Here is a 26,301-nt window from a genome sequence, read left to right as displayed (position 1 = left end):
GGGTCAGAGAGCTGCAGCAAAAATGGATCAATTATTTCAGCTCTAGCTGATTTTTTAAAACATCAATCTTAAACAAGGCATCTAGCACATCAGAGATAGTAAATTGTTGAAATGAAAACAAAGATTCACAAGAAGTTGACAGGTCGAGTCAGCTAGAGGCTGGCAGAGAGAAGAGCTGTCGATTGACTGACTAGGGTCAACTACACCACCGTTTCTATCAAATAAAAAGCATGCCAAGATAAAATGATGATTAAAAGCATGACTTATCACATTATTCTCATTTATGATGCCAGAGTCAGACAGAACATGCTTAGTCAGGGAAGAAGAGGAATTTGTACGCCTCAGTGCATTTACTGTTTTCCAAAATTTAGAAGGATCACCAGCAGAGTAAGAGATAGACCTTAAAAGTAGCTTGATTTAGCTTTCTTAATCGAGATAGTACATCTGTTTCCCAATTGTCTGAAAGATTGAGCTCCTAGTAACAAATTAATGTGTATTCTGGTTTATGGACACATGGAGGAGTTTATGGACTTCTGGTTTATGGACTACAACCAGGAGCTTACATTTCTTGGGAACAGGAATGTTTAAAGTTTGGGATGCAAAAATTTGATTTGACATATGGCCACTCCTCCCCTTTTCTGTAATCTGTCATGTCTTTATCTGAGACAGAACCATTTAACCATGTTTCAGAGAGAACCAGAATGTAAATGTAAATTGTGTCCATTTTTGAAATCATACTTCGCATATTTAGGTGCATTAGCCCAAACACCCTACGAGATTTAAAGTCAGAGGGGGTATTAAACTCATTCCCATAAGAGCTAACAGGCATAGGGTCATCTGCAGCTATTTGTTGAGTGAGCTGAGACTTTGCCAAGGTCCCTGGCCAACCACGTGAGAGCAGAGCAGATTGAGCATTTGACAGAGGAATTGAAATATGGTATGGCTGAGAGGGATGAGGCAAAAGGAATGGCAAATAAGTCTGGCTGCACAGCCGATTGGCAAATGTATTGCAAATTAAGAAATCATGTGACTAAACTGAATAAAAAGAAGAAGAAACTACACTATGAAACAAAGAAAAATGACATAAAGAATGATAGTAAAACGCTTTGGAGCTATTTAAATGACATTTTAGGGAAAAAAGGCAAACTCAGCTCCATCATTAATTGAATCAGATGGCTCATTCATCACAAAACCCACTGATATTGCCAACTACTTTAATGATTCTTTGTTTTGGCAAGATTAGCAAATGTAGGCATGACATGCCAGCAACAAACGCTGACACTACAGGTATATCTGACCAAATTATGAAAGATAAGCATTGTATTTTTGAATTCCGTAAAGTGAGTGTGGAAGAGGTGAAAAAAGTATTGATGTCTATCAACAATGACAAGCCACCGGGGTCTGACAACTTGGATGGAAAATTACTGAGGATAATAGTGGACGATATTGCCACTCCTATTTGCCATATCTTCAATTTAAGCCTACTAGAAAGTGTGTGCCCTCAGGCCTGGAGCGATCATTCCGCTACCCAAGAATAGTAAAGCCCCCTTTACTGGCTCAAATAGCCGACCAATCAGCCTGTTACCAACCCTTAGTAAACTTTTGGGAAAAAATGTGTTTGACCTAATACAATGCTATTTTACAGGAAACAAATTGACAACAGACTTTCAGCACGCTTATAGGGAAGGACATTCTACAAGCACAACACTTACACAAATGACTGATGATTGGCTGAGAGAAATGTATGATAAAAAGATTGTGGAGGCTGTTTTGTTAGACTTCAGTATGGCTTTTTGACATTATCATAGTCTGCTGCTAGAAAAACGTATGTGTTATGGTTTTACACCCCCTGCTATATTGTGGATAAAGAGTTACCTGTTTTAATAGAACACAGAGGGTGTTCTTTAATGGAAGCCTCTCCAACATAATCCAGGTAGAATCAGGAATTCCCCAGGGCAGCTGTCTAGGCTCCTTACTCTTTTCAATCTTTCCTAATGACATGTCTATGTACGCATATGACTCAACACTATACACGTCAGCTACTACAGCAACTGAAATGACTGCAACACTTAACAAAGAGATACATTTAGTTTCAGAATGGGTGGCAAGGAATAAGTTGGTCCTAAATATTGCAAAAACTAAAAGCACTGTATTTGGGACAAATCATTCACTAAACCCTAAACCTCAACTAAATCTTGTAATGAATAATGTGGAAATGTAGCAAGTTGAGGTGACTAAACTGCTTGGAGTAACCCTGGATTGTAAACTGTCATGGTCAAAACATATTGATACAACAGTAGCTAAGATGGGGAGAAGTCTGTCCATAATAAAGCACTGCTCTGCCATCTTAACAGCACTATCATCAAGGCAGGTCCTACAGGCCCTAGTTTTGTCGCACCTTGACTACTGTTCAGTCGTGGTCAGGTTCCACAAAGCGGGACTTAGGAAAATTGCAATTGGCTCAGAACAGTGCAGCACAGCTGGCCCTTGGATGTACACAGAGAGCTAACATTATTAATATGCATGTCAATCTCTCCTTGCTCAAAGTGGAGGAGAGATTGACTTCATTACTACTTGTATTTGTGAGAGGTATTAACATATTGAATGCACCGAGCTGTCTGTTTGAACTACTGGCACACAGCTCGGACACCCATGCATACACCACAAGACATGCCACCAGAGGTCTCTTCACAGTCCCCAAGTCCAGAACAGACTATGGGAGGTGCACAGTACTACATACAGCCACGACTACATGGAAATCTATTCCACATCAAGTAACTCATGCAAACAGTAAAATCAGATTAATAAAACAGATAAAAATACACCTTATGGAACAGCGGGGACTGTGAAGCAACACAAACATAGACACAGACACATGCATATACACACACGATAACATACACACTATACACACACGTACATACATGTATGGATTTGGTGTTGTAGATATGTGGTAGTAGAGTAGGGGCCTGAGGGCACACACTTAATGTGTTTTGAAATCTGTTTTGAATGTATTGTAATGTTTTGAAAATGTTATAACTGCCTTCATTTTGCTGGACCCCTGGAAGAGTAGAACTGGGAGAGCAGTGTTGGCAGAGCTCAGTCCACCCGGATGAAGCTCCCACCAAAGGAGTGGAGCTGCTGCAGGGGACCAGAGTGGCTGCCAATGCTCCATTCTGGGTGTGCACAGGAGGTCTTAGTGTGGCTCCTTTTGCAGGGTTGGGGCTGTCATAGGGGGCAGGAGTGTCCCAGGCCTGTCCTGGGGATGGGAGTAGGGAGGGTAACCAAAACTAGCCTGGGAGGGAGGTTGTGGGGGAATTGAGGAGGGTGGTGTGGAGGGCAGTGTGGCTGGCAAAGCTCCAAACTCTCAGCATATGTAGGCTGATGATGTGAATGATACATGGTGTGGACTGCATCATGTGGTGCACTACCCTCGACAGTGTTTTGCCAGACCCTAGGGTAGTGTACACTGTGCTGTGTAGAGCTGGGTTGAGTTGAGGTGGGCCTGGTCTGGTAGAGCTGTGCTGTGATGGGCCGGGTCTGGTAGACATGTGCTGTGATAGACTGGGTCTGGTAGAGCTGTGCTGTGATGGTTGGTTCTGGTAGAGATGTGCTGTGATAGACTGGGTCCGGTTGAGCTGTGCTGTGATGGGCCGGGTCTGGTAGAGCTGTGCTGAGGCGGCCCGGGTCTAGTAGAGCTGTGCTGTGATGGGCCGGGTCTGGCTGTGCTGTGATGGGCAGGGTCTGGTTGAGTTGTGCTGTGATGGGTCGGGTCTGGTTGAGCTGTGCTGTGATGGGTCGGGTCTGGTTGAGCTGTGCTGTGATGGGTCGGGTCTGGTTGAGCTGTGCTTACCCCAGCCAGTAGCACCTGACGACCTGTTGGATCTAACCAAAACTAAACCAGTGGAAGCTGAGTTTATTGTGGCTCGCAAATTCTTGCAAAGTGAAATCGCAATCACAGCCAGCAACAACAAATGGACCCCACTCTGTGTTCTTCAAAGATACGGCGGGCCTTTGTCAGCTATGCCGACTGTGATGTTTGCATTGAAACATGGATTAACATTTGGGACATCTACAGCAATGTGCTAAAATTCCTTCTCCACCCTAAAGAACGTATTCAGTGAACACAGACGCAGCAAGTTACATTAACGAAAAGCCCAGCTTGTCCAGCTGGCATTTGAGAGGGACCTGACAAGTAAATTTAGCCAGGAAGGAGAATGGAATCAGAAACTTCTCATGAGGTTCAACACCGCATGGAGGAGGCTGCAACTCTTCTACATTGTAAGCTACAACGTTATAGCCCTGGCTGCTGTGCCAAAATTATGAATTAATTGGTTTTCCCTCATGTAAGCCTACTTGTTATTTGGCAGATTTTTTAATGTAATGTATAGTTTAGGCCTTTGCTTTTTACTTCAATGCTTTTGAGGGTCGAATTGCTATTGATAGATATACAGGTTTGTGTTATTTGATGTGAATGATACATGGTGTGGACTGCATCATGTGGTGCCCTACCCTCGACAGTGTTTTGCCAGACCCTAGGGTAGTGATCGGTGCTGTGTAGAGCTGGGTTGAGTTGAGGTGGGTCTGGTCTGGTAGACATGTGCTGACATTCTCAACATGTCCCTGACTGAGTCTGTAATACCAACATGTTTCAAGTAGACCACCGTAGTCCCTGTGCACAAGGACACTAAGATAACCTGCCTAAATGACTACCGACCCGTAGCACTCACGTCTGTATGACGTGAAGTGCTTTAAAAGGCTGGTCATGGCTCACATCAACACCATTATCCCAGAAACCCTAGACCCACTCCAATTTGCATACCGCCCCAACAGATCCACAGATGATGCAATCTCTAATGCACTCCACACTGCCCTTTCCCACCTGGACAAGAGGAACACCTACGTGAGAATGCTATTCATTGACTACAGCTCAGCGTTCAACACCATAGTGCCCTCAAAGCTCAACACTAAGCTAAGGATCCTGGGACTAAACACCTCCCTCTGCAACTGGATCCTGGACTTCCTGACGGGCCGCCCCCAGGTGGTAAGGGTAGGTAACAATACATCTGCCACGCTGATCCTCAACACGGGGGCCCCTCAGGGGTGCGTGCTCAGTCCCCTCCTGTACTCCCTGTTCACCCATGACTGCATGGCTAGACACGACTCCAACACCTTCAATAAGTTTGCAGACAATACAACAGTGGTAGACCTGATCACCGACAACGATGAGACAGCCTATAGGGAGGAGGTCAGAGACCTGGCCGTGTGGTGCCAGGATAACAACCTCTCCCTCAACGTGATCAAGACAAAGGAGATGATTGTGGACTACAGGGAAAAAAAGAGGACTGAGCACACCCCCATTCTCATCGACAGGGCTGTAGTGGAACAGGTTGAGAGCTTCAAGTTCCTTGGTGTCCACATCACCAACGAACTATCATGGTCCAAACACACCAAGACAGTCGTGAAGAGCTCACGACAAAGCCTATTCCCCCTCAGGAGACTGAAAACATTTGGCATGGGTCCTCAGATCCTCAAAAAGTTATACAGCTGCACCATCGAGAGCATCCTGACTGGTTGCATCACCGCCTGGTATGGCAACTGCTCGGCCTCCGACCGCAAGGCACTACAGAGGGTAGTGCGTACGGCCCAGTGCATCACTGGGGCCAAGCTTCCTGCCATCCAGGACCTCTATACCAGGCGGTGTCAGAGGAAGGCCCTCAAAATTGTCAAAGACTCCAGCCACCCTAGTCATAGACTGTTCTCTCTGCTACCGCACGGCAAGCGGTACCGGAGCGCCAAGTCTAGGTCCAAAAGGCTTCTCAACAGCTTCTACCCCCAAGCCATAAGACTCCTGAACAGCTAATCATGGCTACCCTGACAATTTGCACTGCCCCCCCACCCCCACCCTGTCCCCCTTTTTTACTCTGCTGCTACTCTGTTGATTATTTATGCATAGTCACTTTAACTCTACTAGCCGGTACCCCCGCACATTGACTCTGCACCGGTACCCCCCTGTATATAGCCTCCCTACTGTTATTTTATTTTACTGCTGCTCTTTAGTTATTTGCTTTTATTTTTTTTGCGTAACACTTTTTTTTTTTTTTTTTACTTTGCATTGTTGGTTAAGGGCTTGTAAGTAAGCATTTCACTGTAATGTCTACACCTGTTGTATTCGGCGCATGTGGCAAATTACATTTGATTTGATAGGGACAATGACCAATTTAGCCTATTGGTTGTGCTCTGAGGTGAGCCCTGGCGTGGTGTCGGCTGTCCACTCAGGTGGCGCTGAAATTGGCAGTGTATCTAAAGTTATCATTTCATCGCGCTGGCTGGCAGTAGCCTTCTGTCCATGGTCCTGAATTGATGGTTACGGTGTGTGATGTTTTAATGACCCCATCTTGGGCTACCAGTCTTCCTGAGGCTTCTCTTCAACATTGTGTGCTTTCTTCTGCGCAAAATTACAATTTTGGTGTATATGGCTGCATTTCAGATAGGCCTACATTTTTGTAAATGTTGTATGTTGGACCAGTACCGTACCGTGTGTAGCCTGCTAAAAGAAGTAGTCAAACTTTCACTCAGTTATCATTAATTTGCATTACATGGTTATTGTGTGATAGGGTACTGTTAAAGTGATGACAATACTATGAAAACGACACATAGTCTACTTTTTCGCCCCCTCCCTGCTCTCTTGCTATAGTGTGTGTGTGTGTGTGTGTGTGTTGCTCTCGGAATGGTGCTTTACTCTTATTCGCGGCAGATTCAAATTAGCTAATGCATGTAGGAAATTTCACATCAGCTATGACTATGCAATTAGTTTGATTTTGCTTGCTTTTCTGAAACTCTCCCACACAGAAAATATTGTGCACCTGGAAAAGTGGCGGCTTTGTTACACTCATTGCGTAGTGTCACAAAATCAACAGAAATGTAGCCTATAGTTCTAATTATTGAAGTTTAAGCTATGATACCTGTAAGTATCTTAGTGGTGCTCATCCTGTTGAGTTGATCTGTGCGTGTTGGTTGGCGCAAATTATGTGTACGCTAGGCCTATGGCAGCTATGGCTGCAGGCTGCATTTCGGATACACATGTAGTGTGGAGCATATCTTTCTGTTATTATATAAAGCCATGGTTGTTGATGTGTATGGCTACATTTCAGATACATTTGCACATTTTTCTAATGAATACTGTGGAAATTGAGCAAATTGGCCTGTCGTTTTTTCCCGTTAACGTTACAACTATGGAAATGTTTGTAACACACCCCGGTTTAATGGCTTGTCTATAAGAACGCTAAAGCTTTGTCTGGGATTAAACGCATCATCTCGATACTTACATCACAAGAAAGAGAAGAAAGATAACTTTATTTTGATGGGTGTGCATTTTTTTTGTGGAATTGAACAAATTAATAATTGAATGCAGTTGAAATGTTGACAAATTATATGCTGAAATGAAAGCAACTTCCGAAAATGAACACTCGGATTATAGTAATATTATGTCTGATCTCGCAAACAGTATAAAGTATTTATAGATAGGTGTAATATAGAGCCAAGTCTATAGATTTTTAATCTGAAACTATCCTGCTATTGACACACTTGTTGAATTATGCAACAGAACGTGACAACAACAGTAATTAATGAGGCAGACTAGACAGCGCTGTCAAACGTGGTTTCCATATGTTTTTGATACCATTCCATTGATTCCATTCCAGCTATTAAAATTAGCATTTTTTTGGTGGTTGCTGCCCTGTTCCACCCCTTTATGTTAATGTTTAATATATGCAAAATAACCCAGTGTGTTTATGCAAATGAGGCACATATAACTTTATTTTAACACAACAAATATTTTAAAAATACATGATACCTTTAGAAAATATATGTATGAGTGCGTTCTAAGAAAAAAATAGTGAAATTTGACAATAAATTGAATACCTGAATTACCACCAAAATCCCTGAACTCATTATTTTGTCTGTGCCAGTCAAATAATAATGTTTTATGTGCTATAATTCAGTCAATATCTGATGGATTTAAAAAAACGTAAAAAAGTTTGGAGTATCTTCATCCATTGTCCAACTGTTGCATTGTTTTTAAAACCTTTAAAAACATATATATATGACCTATATAATAGTGTCATGATGACAGCAATCTTTTATGTTTCTCTCCTTTTGCTCTCTTTCTCGACATTTTTCTCTCATTTCATCTCACAGAGTCCCTGGCTTGCAAAACATGTTCTGTGAGGATCACCAGTTTTGTCTGATTGGTTCAACTGCAACATGTAGCACCTCCAAGCCCAACTGCTACAGCGGACAAGCAGGTACTGACCCTGTGGTTACATCCAAGTAGAAAGCTAAAATAAAAATAGGTCATTCTTAGGTTCTTTTTTGTGTACTTATTGTATAATTACTGTGTAATTTCTCAATTAACCTAGCAATTTTTGTACTGTTAAATGAAGTGCTACCCAAACAAAAACGACCTGTATTTACAATTGCTCCTTGATATTACGTATTTTATACAGGATTAGTTAATGTTTGATATTGTGAGCTGCATAAGGATTTGGAGGATGAGGACATTCCATGTATTTATTTCTGTCACTGGTGGGTGCCAGAAGGTGTGCGTGCCAAGATAGCTGGGGGGCCACTGGTGCTAATCTTAGGAGGAGTACGTGATGGAATATCCTGACTAGGGTGCAACACAATACCATATAGGGTGATCCTATTGTGGTGAGGAGTAGCTTAGTGGTAAGAGCGTTGTGCCAGTAACTGAAAGGTCGCTGGTTCTAATCCCCGAGCCGACTAGGTGAAAAATCTGTCGATGTGCACTTGAGCAAGGCACTTAACCCTAATTGCTCCTGTAAATCGCTCTGGATAAGAGCGTCTGCTAAATGACTCAAATGTAAATGTAAATGTAGTTGGCAACTGTTGGATAGAATTAGCTTGCAAACAAGTATATAAGCTAAGAGATTTCCTTTCTTCAGTTAGTTCAAATAGCAATGGGCCACCCACGTGCTGTTTGCTACGTGAACCCGATACCGCATACTGAATTACTTGATGCCAGAGAAACTCATCATAACACTCCTGCTCTATTCCTTCTTCTTTTAGTGTTCAACATCAGTAGCTTCCTGAGCATCACGCACAAGGGTTGCCTGGCCACAGCCTCCTGCAACACCACATCCATTGCTAGCATCCTGGGAGCCGGCTACACCATCTGACAGACCTGCTGCAGCACCAACCTGTGCAATGGGGCCGGCTGCCGGAGCCATCCAACTACTTCTCACGTGGCCCTTGGTGCCACCCTGGTGGCCATCTGGTGCACCTTTTCATAGACAAACCATTCACAATAAGGACATCTCCTCCATAGGTTTCCATTGAAGGGTGTTATTGAAGGTTGTAGTTGTTAAATACACAATGTATTGAAAATGGTTTTATTCTGGAAAAGTCTGCAATGTTTATTCAGGCTAGTTTAACTAAGCTTTAGTTACAAGTACCAATTTAAACTGGTTTTACTTCCAGGGCCTAGAATACACAACATCCTACTACAACATTGGTATGAGCAGTTAATCAATGTATGTACTGTCTTGTATTTACATTGGGAACACATAAGAGTGACTATGCACTTTTTTATGGAATAACTTCTTCCCAACCATGTCACTATCAATTATCATTATCATACATAGTGAGTTATAATTTTCCCCATAGAGTATGTGTACTCTTTCATAAAGATAACCTTTTTATTTATTCTATGTGTAATAAATAATCATACTACATACACTTTCAAAAATATCTGCTACTACGAGACACTACATTATGTATTTTTGTGTGTGTGTGAAAGGGTTGAACAAATAATACAATAAAGACTAAATTAAATTAAATTAAATTCACTTTTTTGACTGAGCATTCCAATGTGATGTTAATGATAGATACTGTCTGCATTCCAGACTCTTCTTTTCCGACAAATGTCCTCTTAGCACCCTCATGGAAGACAACAAAACCTGCTATACTTCATTCTAGTTTCCATCTGCACTACTCCCTTAGCAGGAAACTGGAACTTTCCCCATTCATTTGATTAGTGTTCTTTCCTCACCAGTATATATAGAGTGAGTACTTTCTGCGATTAAAGCCTACGACTCCTATTGACAACAACAAACGCTACCCTCCTACAAGAAGATGAAGAGTAATATTTTGATTGGGCTAACTGTCCTGGTGGTCTTCATAGCAGTGGGTAAGTCATATCAGAATCATCTGTTTCTATGGCAATATTCAAAGACAGGTACAGTAATAGGTTGTGATTTGATTAGTTACAGTTTTTCGCAAATTCTGTACTAGGTGCTTTTATTTTCTAAGGCTATACAATTTTAATATGATATGTTGGTAGACATCCATGGGATGCATGTTAGCTACATATTCTGTACACAACAAAGGAGTTTGAAGAACCTGATAGAACCTGATAGTGCTTTCTATTGTTTTAGTCTGATTACCAGGAATAATTATGCATATTTCCATGGGTACCTAGGCTGTTCTGATACTGTATGACAAGTTGAGTCTCCTGTGGTAGCATTACATTCACTAATAAGATGATATTGACTCTCATGTAATGACTGAACCACATGTAATTGGCAAGCTTGTAGATAAGAGAAGCCAGTGAACACACATCAATTTACACAGTACACAATCGACCATTCATCTTAATGTATATACCTAATACCTATACATACTGTGAATGTCTAAACATGTACGTTTCAGCTTTTTATTATGAATTGCTGAGTGAGTTATAGGTATGACGTCAATCTGTCTTCTTTCATTCTTCCACCTGATGCCACTCGTGATGTTCAGTCAGGTGCTCCTATCTACCTACTGTATCATTGTTTGTGTTGTATTGTATTGTATTGTGTTGAACTGCACATGATTCATCGACTACTCTTGTCTCTCCTCCATGTTCCACAGCCCAGTCCCTGACCTGTAAGCAGTGCAGTGTGGGAATATTTGGGACATGTTTATTTCCCGGAAACATGGTGTGTGACAACTCCACTCTCAACTGCTACACCGGAGAAGCGCGTAAGGAAACCTGTTCACAGAAACTTGTGAATATGCAATGAATTAGCATACACTGAGGTACAAAACATTAGGAACACCTTCCTAATATTGAGTTGCACCCACTTTGCCCTCAGGACAGCCTCAATTAGTTGGGGCATGGACACTACAAGGTGTCGAAAGCGTTCCAAATGGATGCTGGCCCATGTTGACTCCAATGCTTCCCACAGTTATGTCAAGTTGGCTGTATGTCCTTTGGGTGGTGGACCATTCTTGATACACATGGGAAACTGTTGAGCATGAAAAACCCAGCAGCGTTGCAGTTCTTGACACACTCAAACCGGTGTGCCTGGCACCTACCACCACACCCCGTTAAAAGGCACTTAAATATTTTGTCTTGCCCATTCACCCTCTAAATGGCATACATACACAATCCATGTCTCAATTGTATCCAGGCTTAAAAATCCTTCTTTAACCAGTCTCCTCCCCTTCATCTACACTAATTGAAGTGGATTTAACAAGTGACATCAATAAGGGATCATAGCTTTCACCTGGTCAGTCTATGTCATGGAAAGAGCAGGTGTTCCTAATGTTTTGTACACTCAGTGTATAACTTCAATGTCATAATGAACCAATTACTGAAAAATCTTATCCAAAATCTCATTCCATCTAGAATTCAATGCCACAGGGTTTCTGAAACTCCACACCCGTGGCTGTCTGGACTCAAACCTGTGTGGCAAGACCATCACTGCAAGCATCCTTGGTGCTGGTGTCACGAGCAGCTTCTCATGCTGCCAAACAGACCTATGTAACGGGGCCAGCTCCGTCCAGGTCTCTGTGACTGTAGCCCTCAGCGCCGCCCTGCTTGCCTGGGGTATTTAGACTGGATATCCTAATATGCCATTTCGCAGATATCCTAACATTTATCAACTGAATAATACTTGCAACTATGATCTTCAACAACTTGAAGTGCCTTTACACTACTCAACTGAACACACATACCAATGCTGTAATATTATTCTGAATAATAAATTAATTAAATAATGTCACAAAACGGAAATAAAATGTGGTGTTTTTCATTGTTGACACAATAGTGTCCTCTACACTTTTTTATTCAGACATTTTATTGAGAATGTACTGTTTGGTAAAAATGCTGAAACAATAATGGATGTTTGCATGATAATAAGTTGTACAAATATTGCTTTAGTTAGGAGGCTACCAATCTGTCAAACATAAGAAATGGTAACTGAGCAAATGGTAAAAGAAATGAAAGACAAACTTATGAAACATCTATGGCTAGGGTAAGGGTTGAGCCTGTGTATGGACATCAAGCTAGTGTCAGTTTGCATCATTTGGGTGTCTATTCACATTAGCCTACGTTAATGTGTCTTGTACAGTAGGAGAGTGGGTGTGTATTGCGTAAGTCCCATAACTCTAGTTTAACAGGTTATGCCCCCACCCTGACACCATTAGCAGCTTTGCCAGCCAAACTCAGCTGGCAGACAGTCTGGTGGAATCTTTCTCCCCCTTGTTTGTCTGCAACTCACTTTCAAACCAATAGCGCCATCAAGTGCATCAGACAGACTACAGCACATTGGTGAATCTACGACTAGGCCTGATGCTGTCAAATGTCCAGAAAAGAGTACTTCATTCAGATTACATATAAGCACCTCTCATTGATCTCAAAGGCAAGATTTAAACACATCATCTGTTTCCCCTGAGGAATGTAATGTTATATACACATCATGTAATACAAATTGTATTATAGCTGTGTAGCTTGTGTTTTATACCCTTCTGGCGCAGAGCATATAAACATTCATAAACCCACCTAATTGTCATGATATCACAATATTCCAGGAAATTGAATTAGTCAAATATATATATAATTGTTGCAACTATATAATTGTTTACCTACAGAAAAATATAATTGAAAAATATAATTGTTTACCTACATAATGACACATTTCAGAAAAGGAATACTGTACACCAGAACACCTGATTAAGTGTCACACAACACTGTCAAAGGTCTGTTACATAAGCTTATTACTGACGCATGAGTGCCTGACCCGATGAGCTGACAACCGACATTTAAATATCTTAATGTCCACTAGGCTGTATTTCAAGATGAAACGACTCAATATCGCGGTCTGCTGGCCTTTGGGCTAGTACAGGTGCAATTCATTCCACGTTGTGTAGGCTTATTTTAGATTTCATAACCCAAATTACATAGATTACCTACTATAGACTAATTGTCGGCATAATGTCACCACATCTTCCCTTCTTAACCCCTCTCTTTTCCCCATCTCTCTCACTTATACACACAATCGGTCTTTCTTATCACCGGTTTTCGCTCGGTGTGCTTACACGTGTAGCCTAATTGCGCGCTATTCTTTGGGTGCTGAAATCAGTACGTTTTTGATAAAAAAAAAAAAGTCATTTTATGTGACGTGAGAACTCCAGTCTGCCCATACTAGTGGACTCCATCGTAAATCCCATACTAGTCGTCGCTCAACTCCATCGTAAATCCCATACTAGTCGTCGCTCAACTCCATCGTAAATCGTGGAGTTGAGTTTGGTCGGCTAGGTTAACAACGGAGTACTAAACATCACTTGTTGCTAGTTGAGTGTTGGCTTGTACGGGGACCTTCCACCATCAGGAAATGGAGGAATGAGTGTTTAGCGAGCGACACAGAGGGAGGGGAAACCGACAAGACGTTTACTGCAAGTCCCATACATAACGTGAGCGAAGTAAGGAAAGAATACATCTGTTACAATTTAGACTACATTGTTACTCACCAAACTCGCTTGGAAGGTTGCTATTAAGTCATAACGGTTTACAGTAAGACCTTCTTTTCTGATGCTTGTTTGTATTCGTTTATATAAGCTACAGAATGTGTCTGTCATAGCAGATAGTGCGGCCAAGCCCTTGGTCGACATCGGTTTTCTGTTTATGATTGAAATGAACCTAATAGGCCTATCTAAAAGTTAGTGCAAGACTGCACATTGACAGTTGTTTCCCTCCAAAAACGAAACTGCTTTATGTCACCTTTAGGTCTTCCAGTTCCAGCGCCAACACTTGAAACAAAAAGATGAGTGACGAAAATCGACTTCAAGTTGAACTTTTTGTGAAGGTATGCCACATCATCAAATCAATTCTGCTCTGATATGCATAATCATATCTTGGACAAGTTACTTTGTAAACAATGCGCCATTACATTACGCTATGAAAATGTCACTGTGGTAGCCTACAATGTAATCTATTTTACTAAAACATCATTATAGCCCACGCATGTCTGCAAACAGATTACCTATCAGTGAGAAAAGTAAACTGTTGGCACTGGTCCTTCGCAGAATTTGTTCGAAGACTGAATACCTAGAGAAGGCAAGGCCTAATGGCTTTCATAGTGCAATAGCCTATATTTAATAAGATAGTTTTATACATTAGGCTATTTATTAATAGAAGCTATGCCTATTGCTGTACTCCATTTGGCTCTTTAGTTGAATGGCCAGAACATTTACTAATCTTATTAAATGCACATTAAGATAATACATATGCCATATAGGCTCCTTAATCTATATTTAGTAAACTGGCCAGAGCAGCCCAGGGGTGTGGTCATTCGGAGGAAATGATCCATTATATAAAAATAGTGAGTCTTTTTTCATGCTCTCATGGTCCTTCATGACCTATAATGATTTCTCTGTGTGAATATGTAGATGTATAACGTTTTTTTTTTTCATGTATGAAAGATGTCCTTGTGGTAGCAGCTTAAAATGCTGACTTCTTGTCCAGTTCCCCACCATTCAAATTTCAAGAGAGCCACAGCCCCTACTCTGTCACACATTGCATTGTATATTTGACTAAAACAGTTTATTTCCTCCTATGAAAACATTTAAACTACACACATTATTGTGAATTCCATTCTCACTCACCTTACAGGTTATGTCTAAGCTATGTACAATTCAAAATTACTTTTCTTATGTAGGCAACTTTATAATGTTGCCCATATTTATGTTTTGAATTAATTTAAAACCATGTGATTCCTGTTTGACTTCCCCTATCTATCTTGGGTATTATATGATCTTCTTGTTTGGATGAATTACCATAATATAAGGGCTTCTATCCCATTCTAGGCAGGCAGTGATGGCCAGAGCATTGGCAACTGTCCATTCTCCCAGCGCCTCTTCATGGTGCTGTGGCTCAAAGGAGTCACGTTCAACGTAACCACTGTGGACATGAAGAGGTCTGTCTAATACCTAACAATCTGTTTTTAAATTACATATACACTACCGTTCAAACGTTTGGGGTCACTTAGAAATGTCCTTGTTTTCGAAAGAAAATCAAATTTTTTGTCCATTAAAATAACATCAAATTGATCAGAAATACAGTGTAGACATTGTTAATGTTGTAAATGGCTATTGTAGCTGGAAACAGCAGATTTTTAATGGAATATCTACATAGGCGTACAGAGGCCCATTATCAGCAACCATCAGTCCTGTGTTCCAATGGCACGTTGTGTTTGCTAATCCAAGTTTATCATTTTAAAAGGCTAATTGATCATTAGAAAACCCTTTTGCAATTATGTTAGCACAGCTGAAAACTATTGTGCTGACTGCAATAAAACCCTTTTGTGGGGAAAAACTCATTCTGATTGGCTGGGCCTGGCTCCCCAGTGGGTGGCTGCACCCCTGCCCAGTCATGTGAAATCCATAGATTAGGGCCTAATGAATTTATTTCATTTGACTGATTTCTTTATATGAACTGTAACTTAGTAAAATCTTAGAAATTGTTGCATGTTGCGTTTATATTTTTGTTCAGTATAGTAAAACATAACGCTTTTTTTTGTCACAAATGTATTACTTTTTGTCCCATTCACATACCTCTACCTTCTGCCTCTTTCTCACTCCCTCTAATTCTGTCCCCTCTCTTCCTCTTCCTTTTATTTTCTCTCTCTTGATAGGAAACCAGACATCCTTAAGGACCTGGCCCCTGGTGCTCAGCCCCCCTTCCTGCTCTACGGGATGGAGGTGAAAACCGACACCAACAAGATAGAAGAGTTCCTGGAGGAGAACCTGTCCCCTCCAAAGTAATAACTCCTTCCATCATTCTATCCTTCTATCCATCCTCTGATCATACCATCGACAGTTATGCTGCTACTTGCATCAAGCAAAGTTTCATACCCTTTCAGGTCTATGTTACATGTGCCATTGTTGTGTTTGAAGAATCATTTGTATCTGTTGTTTGCCTCTGTTGATCGTTTATGTACTGTACATGCATGTAGGCTGTTAATGCTTTGTGTATTTAATATGAGTTTTTATGTTCCTCTCGGAAGACAATATGCTTTCTTCCATGATACCTCACTGACTGAAATGTTTTATGCCTCCTTCCACAGATACCCCCGCCTGGCTTCCAGGAACCCTGAGTCTAATACAGCCGGCCTAGACGTGTTCTCCAAGTTCTCAGCCTACATCAAGAATTCAAACCCCCAGCTCAATGACAGTGAGTGACAATGATAAACCAGGATGAACTGAGCCCAGCCCTTCATGTACAACAACATTGTTGCATGCTAACAAGCACTATGGCCGGAATGATACCAGTTTTGCGATACTCGTTAGTACCGTGGCAAGAAAACAAAACACAAAGCGGATTTAACTTCTTTAGGAAAACAGCCCCAATGTTGGAAACAAACATCATTATGTTGTCATCGATAGTCACATTTATTTTATTTTAATAGTTTTTCATATTTTATTTTTTCTATAGCATACAATATTTTATATACAGTACCAGTCAAAAGTTTGGACACATCTACTCATTCAAGGGTTTTTCTTTATTTTTACTATTTTTTACATTGTAGAATAATAGTGAAGACATCAAAACTATGAAATAACAAAAAAGGTGTTAAATAAATCAAAGTATATTTTATATTTGAGATTCTTCAAATAGCCAAACCAGATGGGATGGCGTATCGCTGCAGAATGCTGTGGTAGCCATGCTGGTTAAGTGTGCCTTGAATTCCAAATAAATCACAGACAGTGTCATCAGCAAAACACCCCCACACCATAACACCTCCTCCTCCATGCTTTACGGTGGGAACTACACATTTTTAACATTTTAGTCATTTATCAGACACTCTTATCCAGAGCGACTTACAGTTAGTGAGTGCATACATTTTTCATACACATGCAGAGATCATCCGTTCACCCACACTGCGTCTCACAAAGACACAGCGGTTTGAACCAAAAATCTCACATTTGGACTCCAGACCAAAGGACACATTTCCACCGGTCTAATGTCCATTGCTCGTGTTTCTTGGCCCAAGCAGGTCTCTTCTTCTTATTGGTGTCCTTTAGTAGTGGTTTCTTGGCAGCAATTCGACCTTGAAGGCCTGATTCACACAGTCCCCTCTGAACAGTTGATGTTGAGATGTGTCTGTTAGTTGAACGCATTTATTTGGGCTGCAATTTCTGAGGCTGGTAACTCTAATGAACTTATCCTCTGCAGCAGAGGTAACTCTGGTTCTTCCATTCCTGTGGTGGTCCTAATGAGAGCCAGTTTCATCACTGCACTTTATGGTTTTTGCGACTGCACTTGAAGAAACTTTCAAAGTTCTTGAAATGTTCCGTATTGACTGAACTTCATGTCTTAAAGTAATGAATGACTGTCGTTTCTCTTTGCTTATTTGAGCTGTTCTTGCCATAATATGGACTTGGTCTTTTACCAAACAGGGCTATCTTCTGTATACCCCGACAACCTTGTCACAACACAACTGATTGGCTCAAACACATTAAGAAGGAAATAAATTCCGCAAATTAACCTGTTAATTGAAATGCATTCCAGGTGACTACCTCATTAAGCTGGTTGAGAGAATGCCAAGCTTGTGCAATGCTGTCATCAAGGCAAAGGGTGGCTATTTGAAGAATCTCAAATATAATTTGTTTAACACTTTTTTTTGGTTACTACATGATTCCATATGTGATATTTCATAGTTTTGATGTCTTCGCTATTATTCTACAATGTAAAAAATAGTAAAAATTAAGAAAAAGTAGGTGTGTCCAAACTTTTGACTGGTAGTGTACATCAGGTTTTTAAAGGACTAAAGAGTTTGGCCTGCTTCGTGTTTTCATTTCTTTCATGGAAAAAATATTGCGATACTGGTATCGTCACAGCCCTAACAAGCACCTGCAAGAAGCTCCCACAATCTGTCTCTGTTTTCCAAAAACAGCAGGGAGTGTCTTTGTTAATGGCATTATGCTCTGAGCTTTGCGTCTCTTCACAAACCGGTCGCCTGTTGTTTTGTATTTTTAGCAGCTCTTTCAGAAGTACAGTGAAAAGTACACACTACTCAGATAAACAATTGTCACGTGCAAAGAGTCAAAATGACATTTTAAATGACTCTAGTTCAACAATTTATAATTGTGCCTCAAGTCCTTTAAACTATGTTTTTATTCAAATAATGTTGTAATGATATTAGCATACAGGGCATTCAGAAAATATTCAGACCGCTTGACGTTTTCCACATTTTGTTACGTTACAGCCTTATTCTAAAATGGATTTTAAAAAAATTCCCCCCTCACCAATCTACACACAATACCCAATAATGACAAAGCAAAAACAGGTTTTTAGAAATGTGAAAAATTGAAATATTCTATTTACATAAGTATTCAGACCCTTTACTCAGTACTTTGTTGAAGCACCTTTGGCAGCAATTACAGCCTTGAGTCTTCTTGGGTATGATGCTACAAGTTTGGCACACCTGTATTTGGGGAGTTTCTCCCATTCTTCTCTGCAGATCCTCTCAAAACTGTCAGGTTGGATGGGGAGCGTCGCTGCACAGCTATTTTCAGGTCTCTCCAGAGATGTTCGATCAGGTTCAAGTTCGGGCTCTGGCTGGGTCACTCAAGGACATTCAGAGACTTGTCCCGAAGTCACTCCTACGTTGTCTTGGCTGTGTGCTTAGGGTCATTGTTGTAAGGTGAACCTTCGCCCCAGTCTGAGGTCCTGAGCGCTCTGGAGCAGGTTTTCATCAAGGATCTCTTCATCAAGGATCATCAAGGATCTCTTTGCTCCATTCATTTTTCCCTCGATCCTGACTAGTCTCCCAGTCCCTGCCGCTGATAAACATCCCACAGCATGATGCTGCCACCACCATGCTAAACCGCAGGTATGGTGCCAGGTTTCCTCCAGACGTGACGCTTGGCATTCAGGCCAAAGAGTTCAATCTTGGTTTCATCAGAGCAGAAAATCTTGTTTCTCATGGTCTGAGAGTCCTTTAGGTGCCTTTTGGCAAACTCCAAGCGGGCTGTCATGTGCCTTTTACTGAGGAGTGGCTTCCGTCTGGCCACTCTACCATAAAGGCCTGATTGGTGGAGTGCTGCAGAGATGGTTGTCCTTCTGGAAGGTTCTCCCGTCTCCACAGAGGAACTCTGGAGCTCTGTCAAAGTGACCATCGGGTTCTTGGTCACCTCCCTGACCAAGGCCCTTCTCTGTATTTAATCAATTTTAGAATAAGGCTGTAACGTAACAAAATGTAGAAAAAGTGAAGGGGTCTGAATACTTTCCGAAAGCACTGTATATATAGAATATAAAGAATATAGTGTCATATTTCCTTTGTATTGTCATTGTTTCATGGTGCAGCACATTCAGTTCCTTCTTTCAGAGGTTTGCTTCAGCCTAATTGCAGGGAGCTCTATGAAGGCTTTACTTGCATGATACTACTGAGGAGCTTTACCTTTGCCCGTACTACAGTTTATGTACGTGTTTCAGTCTTAATGAATGTGTTTTACTTTGCGTGTTCTCTGCATGGTCAGACCTAGAGAAAGGCTTGCTCAAGGCCCTGAAGAAGCTAGACGACTACCTCGGCTCCCCACTTCCAGACGAGATTGACGAAAATAGCGCTGATGATGTCACTTCCTCCTTCCGCCCCTTCCTGGATGGGCAGGACCTCACTCTGGCCGACTGCAACTTGCTTCCCAAGCTGAACATTGTCAAGGTAATCCTTTGTTTTAAGCCCTGCTTGTGGCCTAGCGTGAGGTCTATAATCAAATCAGTATTAATTGGGGTTGGTGGACCACTTGTGAGCTAAATGCTCCCACATGTACAGTATTAACTTCAGTGAAAACTGCAATGTTAGAACACAAGGACATATTCACAATAGTGTTCATGCAGATCCAATGGCCTCTTTTTATCATTATTGTTTGGACTACCAACATACAATTATATTTATTGGCTATAACTGTTTCTTTGTTTGTCTTAACTTTTTTGTATGTTACTTTTATTTTGATTATTTAGTGGCCATGTGTATTCAGAATCAGAATCACCTTTATTCACCAAATACATTTGCATGTACAGGAATTTGAGTCAGTGAAATCGTGCTGCCACAATAAACAGAATATACAGACAAAATATATTCGACGCAGAATTTACACAATCGACATACAGTATGTACACTGAACACTGAAGCTAAAAACTACCGATTACACTATGAACACTATAAGCAACATTAGAACTATGCATTTAGAGATGTATGAATAAAAACTATTTTACAGGATGATGTGCAATGGGGGAAATGACGTCTAACTCTTCCTTTCTTTCTCTCTTTTTCTCTGTCTCTCTGTCCAACCCTCAGGTGGTGTGTCTGAAGTATCGCACTTTCTCCATCCCTAAGTCTCTCTCCAACCTGTGGCGGTACATGGACGCTGCGTACCTCCGCGAGGAGTTTTCCTCTACCTGCCCCAACGATACAGAGATACACATCGCCTACTCAGCCGTGGCTAAAGCACTTAAGTAGGAGGACAAGCGGATTCCATCAGTCACACACACCAGCGAATACACACATACACACACACACACACACACACCTGTTCAGACATCCTACACACACTCACCTACGCACACAGTGTACATGTGGCATCATACACACACACTAATGCACTCACACATACATGCACTCAGACACACACGCACCATTCCAACAACCTTTCTTGAGAACAGGAAATCAATATTACTGTAAGATCAAGTTGGAAATATTTCATTGGCCATTTAAGAGTTTGTGAAACTCTCTGAGACTTATAGTTTATGGTTCCCTTTTTGTCACGTGCCACATCCACTCTTAATACCGTATATTCAGGGGCAGTTACACACAGTTAAAGTTCTAAACACGGGCAGTAGGTTACATATGGTAGCATCCAACTGAAGGTATAGTGGTCTGTTCAGTCACTATGATTAATTCTGCACTGCATACATTGCCACATTACCCCCTATTAGTTTCTATCTTTCGGCCAAGCCGTAAAAAAACTGCTCTTCTGTTGTGATTACACACAGACACGCATACATAGACCAGTTTAACTGCTACCTGCAGCTGAAAGAGAGAGGTCTGTTATAGGCGTGTCTATAATTATATATTATTACAGACATATTACAGTGTTGATATATTGTTCAGGGCAAACAGCCGTTAACAGGGTGGATGACATGGTCAATTTGAACCAGTCGTTTTATACATGCTTAATGGTCAGAAGTTAGGCTCAGGGAACGGGAAAGCAGGTCTTGGGCCAGTAGTAATACATTGGGGCACATTATACAGAGGTGTTTCTCAGCACACAGTTACCCACACCAAAAATGATTTCAACAGACCTTGGCTTCCCCTTTCTCCGGGTCGTAGCGCTGTGAATGGTTAATCAAGCTTATATCCCCCATTGTAAGACTCTTTTGCTAGTAGTAATTTACTTCTATCCCCTCATTCTAAGTGAATGATATTTTTGATAGTATATAAAAAACTGTGTGAGGCTCATATTGCAGGGCAGTTGAGTTACTCCAGACGAAGTAATATGGCTATTGTTGCTGCTTTGTGTGAACTTTAGGTTATTGAAGAAGTACTTGACTTTGTTTGGCCTTGAGGCACCAAGCCGGTTCAGTCATGTTTCACTGTAAAGCTGAGGGAAAACTACAGGATGTAATGCAGACGTGCACACACCTGCTCGCATGACTAAACCCTAAACGTCACATTAATAAAAAATTGAGATATTCATTGCATATATAACTGAAACTAAACGATTGTGCATTTGTACTCTTTTATATGGTTATTGACAATGGAAGACTCAATTAAACTTGAAAAAATAAAAGAGTTTGAACCTTTAGTGAGCCAAATGAAAGGTTTTACTTCAGGTGTATTGAGCTGGGTGTTGTTTAGGTTGTTTAAATCGACAACACCTTTGAACCTACTACCGTCCTGTGCTTTGTAGTGCACACTTTGAAGTCTTCCATTTTACAGTGACTTGAAATTCAGTCCCCTGGGAAAGAATGGGAAATATTTGTGTTTTGGTTCTATTCAATCCGTATCAGCGTATCAAGTTCAGCGTTACAGCGTGATTGAAATTTAAACGCAATGTTCCCGCTTTAAAGGAGATTGTATTCACGGTAAACGCTGCATATGTCAGCTCAATCGGAAATGAGCTTTCTATCGTGCAATCTTCAGCAATGCAGATTGAATAGAGCCCTCAAACTGACTGATAGATGATGCAGTCTCATGGTACTGACTTAAGTGGATCAGTTTAAAACAGCCTTGTTTTAAGCTGATCCACTTTGAGTGTACAAAATGTTGTGTACAAAACATTAGGAACACCTGCTCTTTCCATGACATAGACTGACCAGGTGAATCCAGGTGAAAGCTATGATCTATTATTGATGTCAGGTGTTAAATCCACTTCAGTCAGTGTAGATGAAGGGGAGGAGATAGGCTAAAGAAGGATTTTTAATCTTGAGACAATTGAGACATGAAGCCCGGTTACATGCACAAAATAATACTATTATTGTGGATAGTCAGATTAATATAATAGTTTGTTTAAAACGTTTACATTCTTTGCAAGAAGAACGATTTCCCTAATGATCCTGCTTACATTACACATCTGAAATCAGGCTACCTGATGGGACTTTTGATAAATGCAGAAAATCGGCAATCAAAATAAACGTTCTACCACAGTGACCATGTTATTTTTGAGAAGACTATTTGATTCTGAGTTCGGACACACAAAGTTTGTATCTGAAAACTATTTATAAGATGCATACTTTCAGTTTTTTCGAACTCACTTCACTCGCGCATAAGAGGGAGGCTTGCGCTACCAGTGCTGGCACATGCGCAGATCAAATACACTGCTAATAATTTGAAAGATTACTCAGAAAACCAGTTGTTTTAATCGGCGTATGTTTACTTCAATTTTGACCGTATGCCGAGTAAGATGTTTACATGACTAATGCCATACTCAGCCTTCTGCCATAATCAGTTTAATATCGAATTATTAGTGTGCATGTAAACGTACTCATGGATTGTGTATGTGTGCCATTCAGAGGGTGAATGGGCAAGCCTTTGAACGGGGTATGATAGTAGGTGCCTGGCGGACCGGTTTGAGTGTGTCAAGGTGAGTTCCCCGCCCACTTAGCCTACTAGCTCCCCGTCCACGCAGTCTATCTTTTCAGACTTCCTGGTAGTTTGACATGAGAGAAAAATTGAGATTTTTAGCATTTGTATCAGGAAAAAATATTATGGGTGCTGTTTAAGTCACTCAAAAGGCTACTTTACATGGGAATCAGAATGACTGTTCAGACCTTTAGACCAACGTTTCTTTGGAATTTACGGTATAATTGACTGTTTACGCATAAAATCACCTAGCTTGCATTGCCATTTGCAGCAATTTACTGTAAATAACTGTACTTTACTGTTAGCTTTATTGTATAATACTGTCAAAACAACAATCAAGTTTTACAGTGTACTTTATTGAGGGAAAATGTACAGTACTTACTGTGAATGAGATATGTGGTTGTCCCACCTATCTTAAGATGAATGCACTAACTGTAAATCGCTCTGGATAAGAGAGTCTGCTAAATGACAAAAATGTGTAAAAAAAAATACATGTAGCCTCCTGTAGCTCAGTTGGTAGAGCATGGCGCTTGCAACGCCAGGGTTGTGGGTTCGATTCCCATGGGGAGCCAGTATGAAAAATGTATGTACTCACTAACTGTATGTCGCTCTGGATAAGAGCGTCTGCTAAATGACTAAAATGTAAATGTAAGAACTGCAACGCTGCTGGGTTTTTCACGCTCAACACTTTCCCGTGTGTATCAAGAATGGTCCACCACCCAAAGGGCATCCAGCCAACTTGACACAATTGTGGGAGGCATTGGAGTCAATATAGGGCAGCATCCCTGTGGAATGCTTTTGACAGCTTGTAGAGTCCATGCCCTGACAAATTGAGGCTGTTCTGAGGGCAAAAGGGGGTGCAACTCAATATTAAGAAGGTGTTCCTAATGTTTTGTACATTCAGTGTATTTTGTATGTCTTCCAGGGTAAGGTTTTGTAAGACTGTATCACCTAAGTGCCATTCACGTTATTGAATAGTACAACCATGAGGATGTCATTTGCAACATATTTAGCATCGGAGTTGGCGTTGTTATGTCAGTTCCTTCAACCTGTGGGATGACCCACTGGGTACACCACGTAATTTCAACGTGGACATTTGGGTAGTATTTGGTTAAGACAACGATCAATTAGATTTCAACCTTTATTCACCCACTCAAAAAGACAGCCAGAAGTTTGTTGAATTCCCAATGTGTTATCACTATGTTTTCAACCATCTAAAACAGGGTTCTTCAATCCTGGTCCTGGAGGGCCGAAACACTTCTGTTTTTTATTTCTACCTGGTAGTTAATTGCACTCACCTGGTTTTCCCAGGTCTGAATTAGCCCCTGATTAGAAGGAGAGGATGAAAAACAGAGGTGTTTCGGCCCTCCAGGACCAGGATTGAAGAACCCTGATCTAAAAGCACAACCAAATTCCAACGAAAAACAATGTCTGATTTTTGGTTTAGTTGTCATCTAAATGTATCACTGTACTTCTAACCATTTAAAAGCACAACAAAGTTAAAATGGGAATACAATGTCAGATATTGTATGTATTCAACAACTTAATGTGTTATCACTGTGCTTCATCTACATGATTACATAAGAAGACATTTATAGTTACAGTAACTTCAAAATGTGGCCATGGATTTGTTACTCATTTTGAGGTTGAAGAAATACTGTTACATTAGTTTGCAATATAGCCTTAAATTTAGGCTATTTACTGTATTACAAAAGTAATAAAGAATTGTGCTTGCTTGACAACACAACCAAAGATCAAGATTTAAAGAATGGGACTGAATCAAACTTTATTTAAAGTGCATTTAAAGTTTGATTTGATTTAGTTATATTCTTTACTTTGGTTTTTGGTTGAGATGGAGATGTGAATACAACATATCACTTATTAATTTGTAGAGAAACTGGAATTAAAGCCAGACTAAGTCAGTGGCATAGATGGCACTATCCAAGCAGAAGATGCGTCTCCTTCAAATGTTGATATTTGGTTGTGTTGACAACCAAACACAATTCAATATCCAGTTTGTCTATAAATTAATAATTGATACAGTGCCTTCAGAAAGTATTCACAAGTATTTGTGTTACAAAGTGAAAAAAAAAGATTTCATTGTCACTTTTTGTCAACGATCTACACAAAATAATCGAATGTAAAAGTGGAAGAAAAATTCTAACATTTGTATAAAATGTATCTTGATTAGATAAGTATTCAACCCGCAGAGTCAATACACGTTAGAACCACCTTTGGCAGCGATTACAGCTGTGACTCTTTCTTTGTACATCTCTAATAGCTTTCCACACCTGGATTGTGCAACATTTGCCCATTATTCTTTTCAAAATTCTTCAAGCTCTGTCAAATCGATTGTTGATCATTGCTAGATAACCATTTACAGGTCTTGCCATAGATTTTCAAGCAGATTTAAGTCAAAACTGTAACTCAGCCACTCAGGAACATTCACCGACTTCTTGGTAAGCAACTCCAGTGTAGAGATTTGGCCTTGTGTTTTAGGTTATTGTCCCGCTGAAAGGTGAATTCATCTGAAAGTGTCTGGTGGAAAGCAGACTGAACCAGGTTTTCCTCTAGGATTTTGCCTGTGCTTAGCTCCATTCCGTTTCTTTTTTATCCTGAAAAACTCCCCAGTCCTTAACGATTACAAGCATACCCATACCATAACATGATGCCGCCACCACTACGCTTGAAAATATAGAGAGTAGTACTCAGTAATGTGTTGTATTGGATTTGCCCCAAACATAACACTTTGTATTAAGGACAAAAAGTTAATTGCTTTTGCACATATTTAGCAATATTACTTTAGTGCCTTGTTGCAAACAGGATGCATGTTGTGGAATATTGTTATTCTGTACAGGTTTCCTTATTTTCACTC

General features: G+C 40.7%; 2 protein-coding genes across 4 annotated transcripts; both read left to right on the top strand.

The window, feature by feature from the left end:
- Positions 1-10,007: 10,007 nt before the first annotated feature.
- LOC121586353 (protein Bouncer-like) lies at positions 10,008-12,094 on the top strand. Its single transcript, XM_045226651.1, has 3 exons — positions 10,008-10,210; positions 10,933-11,043; positions 11,693-12,094. Exons 1-3 carry the CDS (start codon positions 10,156-10,158, stop codon positions 11,899-11,901), a joined length of 375 nt encoding a protein of 124 aa, XP_045082586.1. The 5' UTR covers positions 10,008-10,155; the 3' UTR covers positions 11,902-12,094.
- Positions 12,095-13,480: 1,386 nt separating this feature from the next.
- Positions 13,481-22,149, top strand: LOC121586351 (chloride intracellular channel protein 1). Of its 3 annotated transcripts, none has more exons than XM_041902969.2 (7): positions 13,481-13,758; positions 14,072-14,150; positions 15,151-15,260; positions 15,978-16,103; positions 16,410-16,516; positions 19,825-20,006; positions 20,643-22,149. In XM_041902969.2, the coding sequence occupies exons 2-7, from the start codon at positions 14,109-14,111 to the stop codon at positions 20,802-20,804; spliced, it is 729 nt and encodes a 242-aa protein (XP_041758903.1). In that variant the 5' UTR covers positions 13,481-13,758; positions 14,072-14,108; the 3' UTR covers positions 20,805-22,149. The 3 variants fall into 3 exon arrangements, with proteins under 3 accessions (XP_041758903.1, XP_041758902.1, XP_041758904.1); XM_041902968.2 differs by having other exon boundaries at positions 13,481-13,767; XM_041902970.2 differs by lacking the exon at positions 13,481-13,758 and adding an exon at positions 13,771-13,858.
- Positions 22,150-26,301: the final 4,152 nt, after the last annotated feature.

Source organism: Coregonus clupeaformis, chromosome 17, assembly GCF_020615455.1.
Source record: "Coregonus clupeaformis isolate EN_2021a chromosome 17, ASM2061545v1, whole genome shotgun sequence".
Classification (NCBI taxonomy): Eukaryota; Metazoa; Chordata; class Actinopteri; order Salmoniformes; family Salmonidae; genus Coregonus; species Coregonus clupeaformis.
Note: the sequence above shows the minus strand (reverse complement) of the source record. Positions and strands in the feature narration are given on the sequence as shown.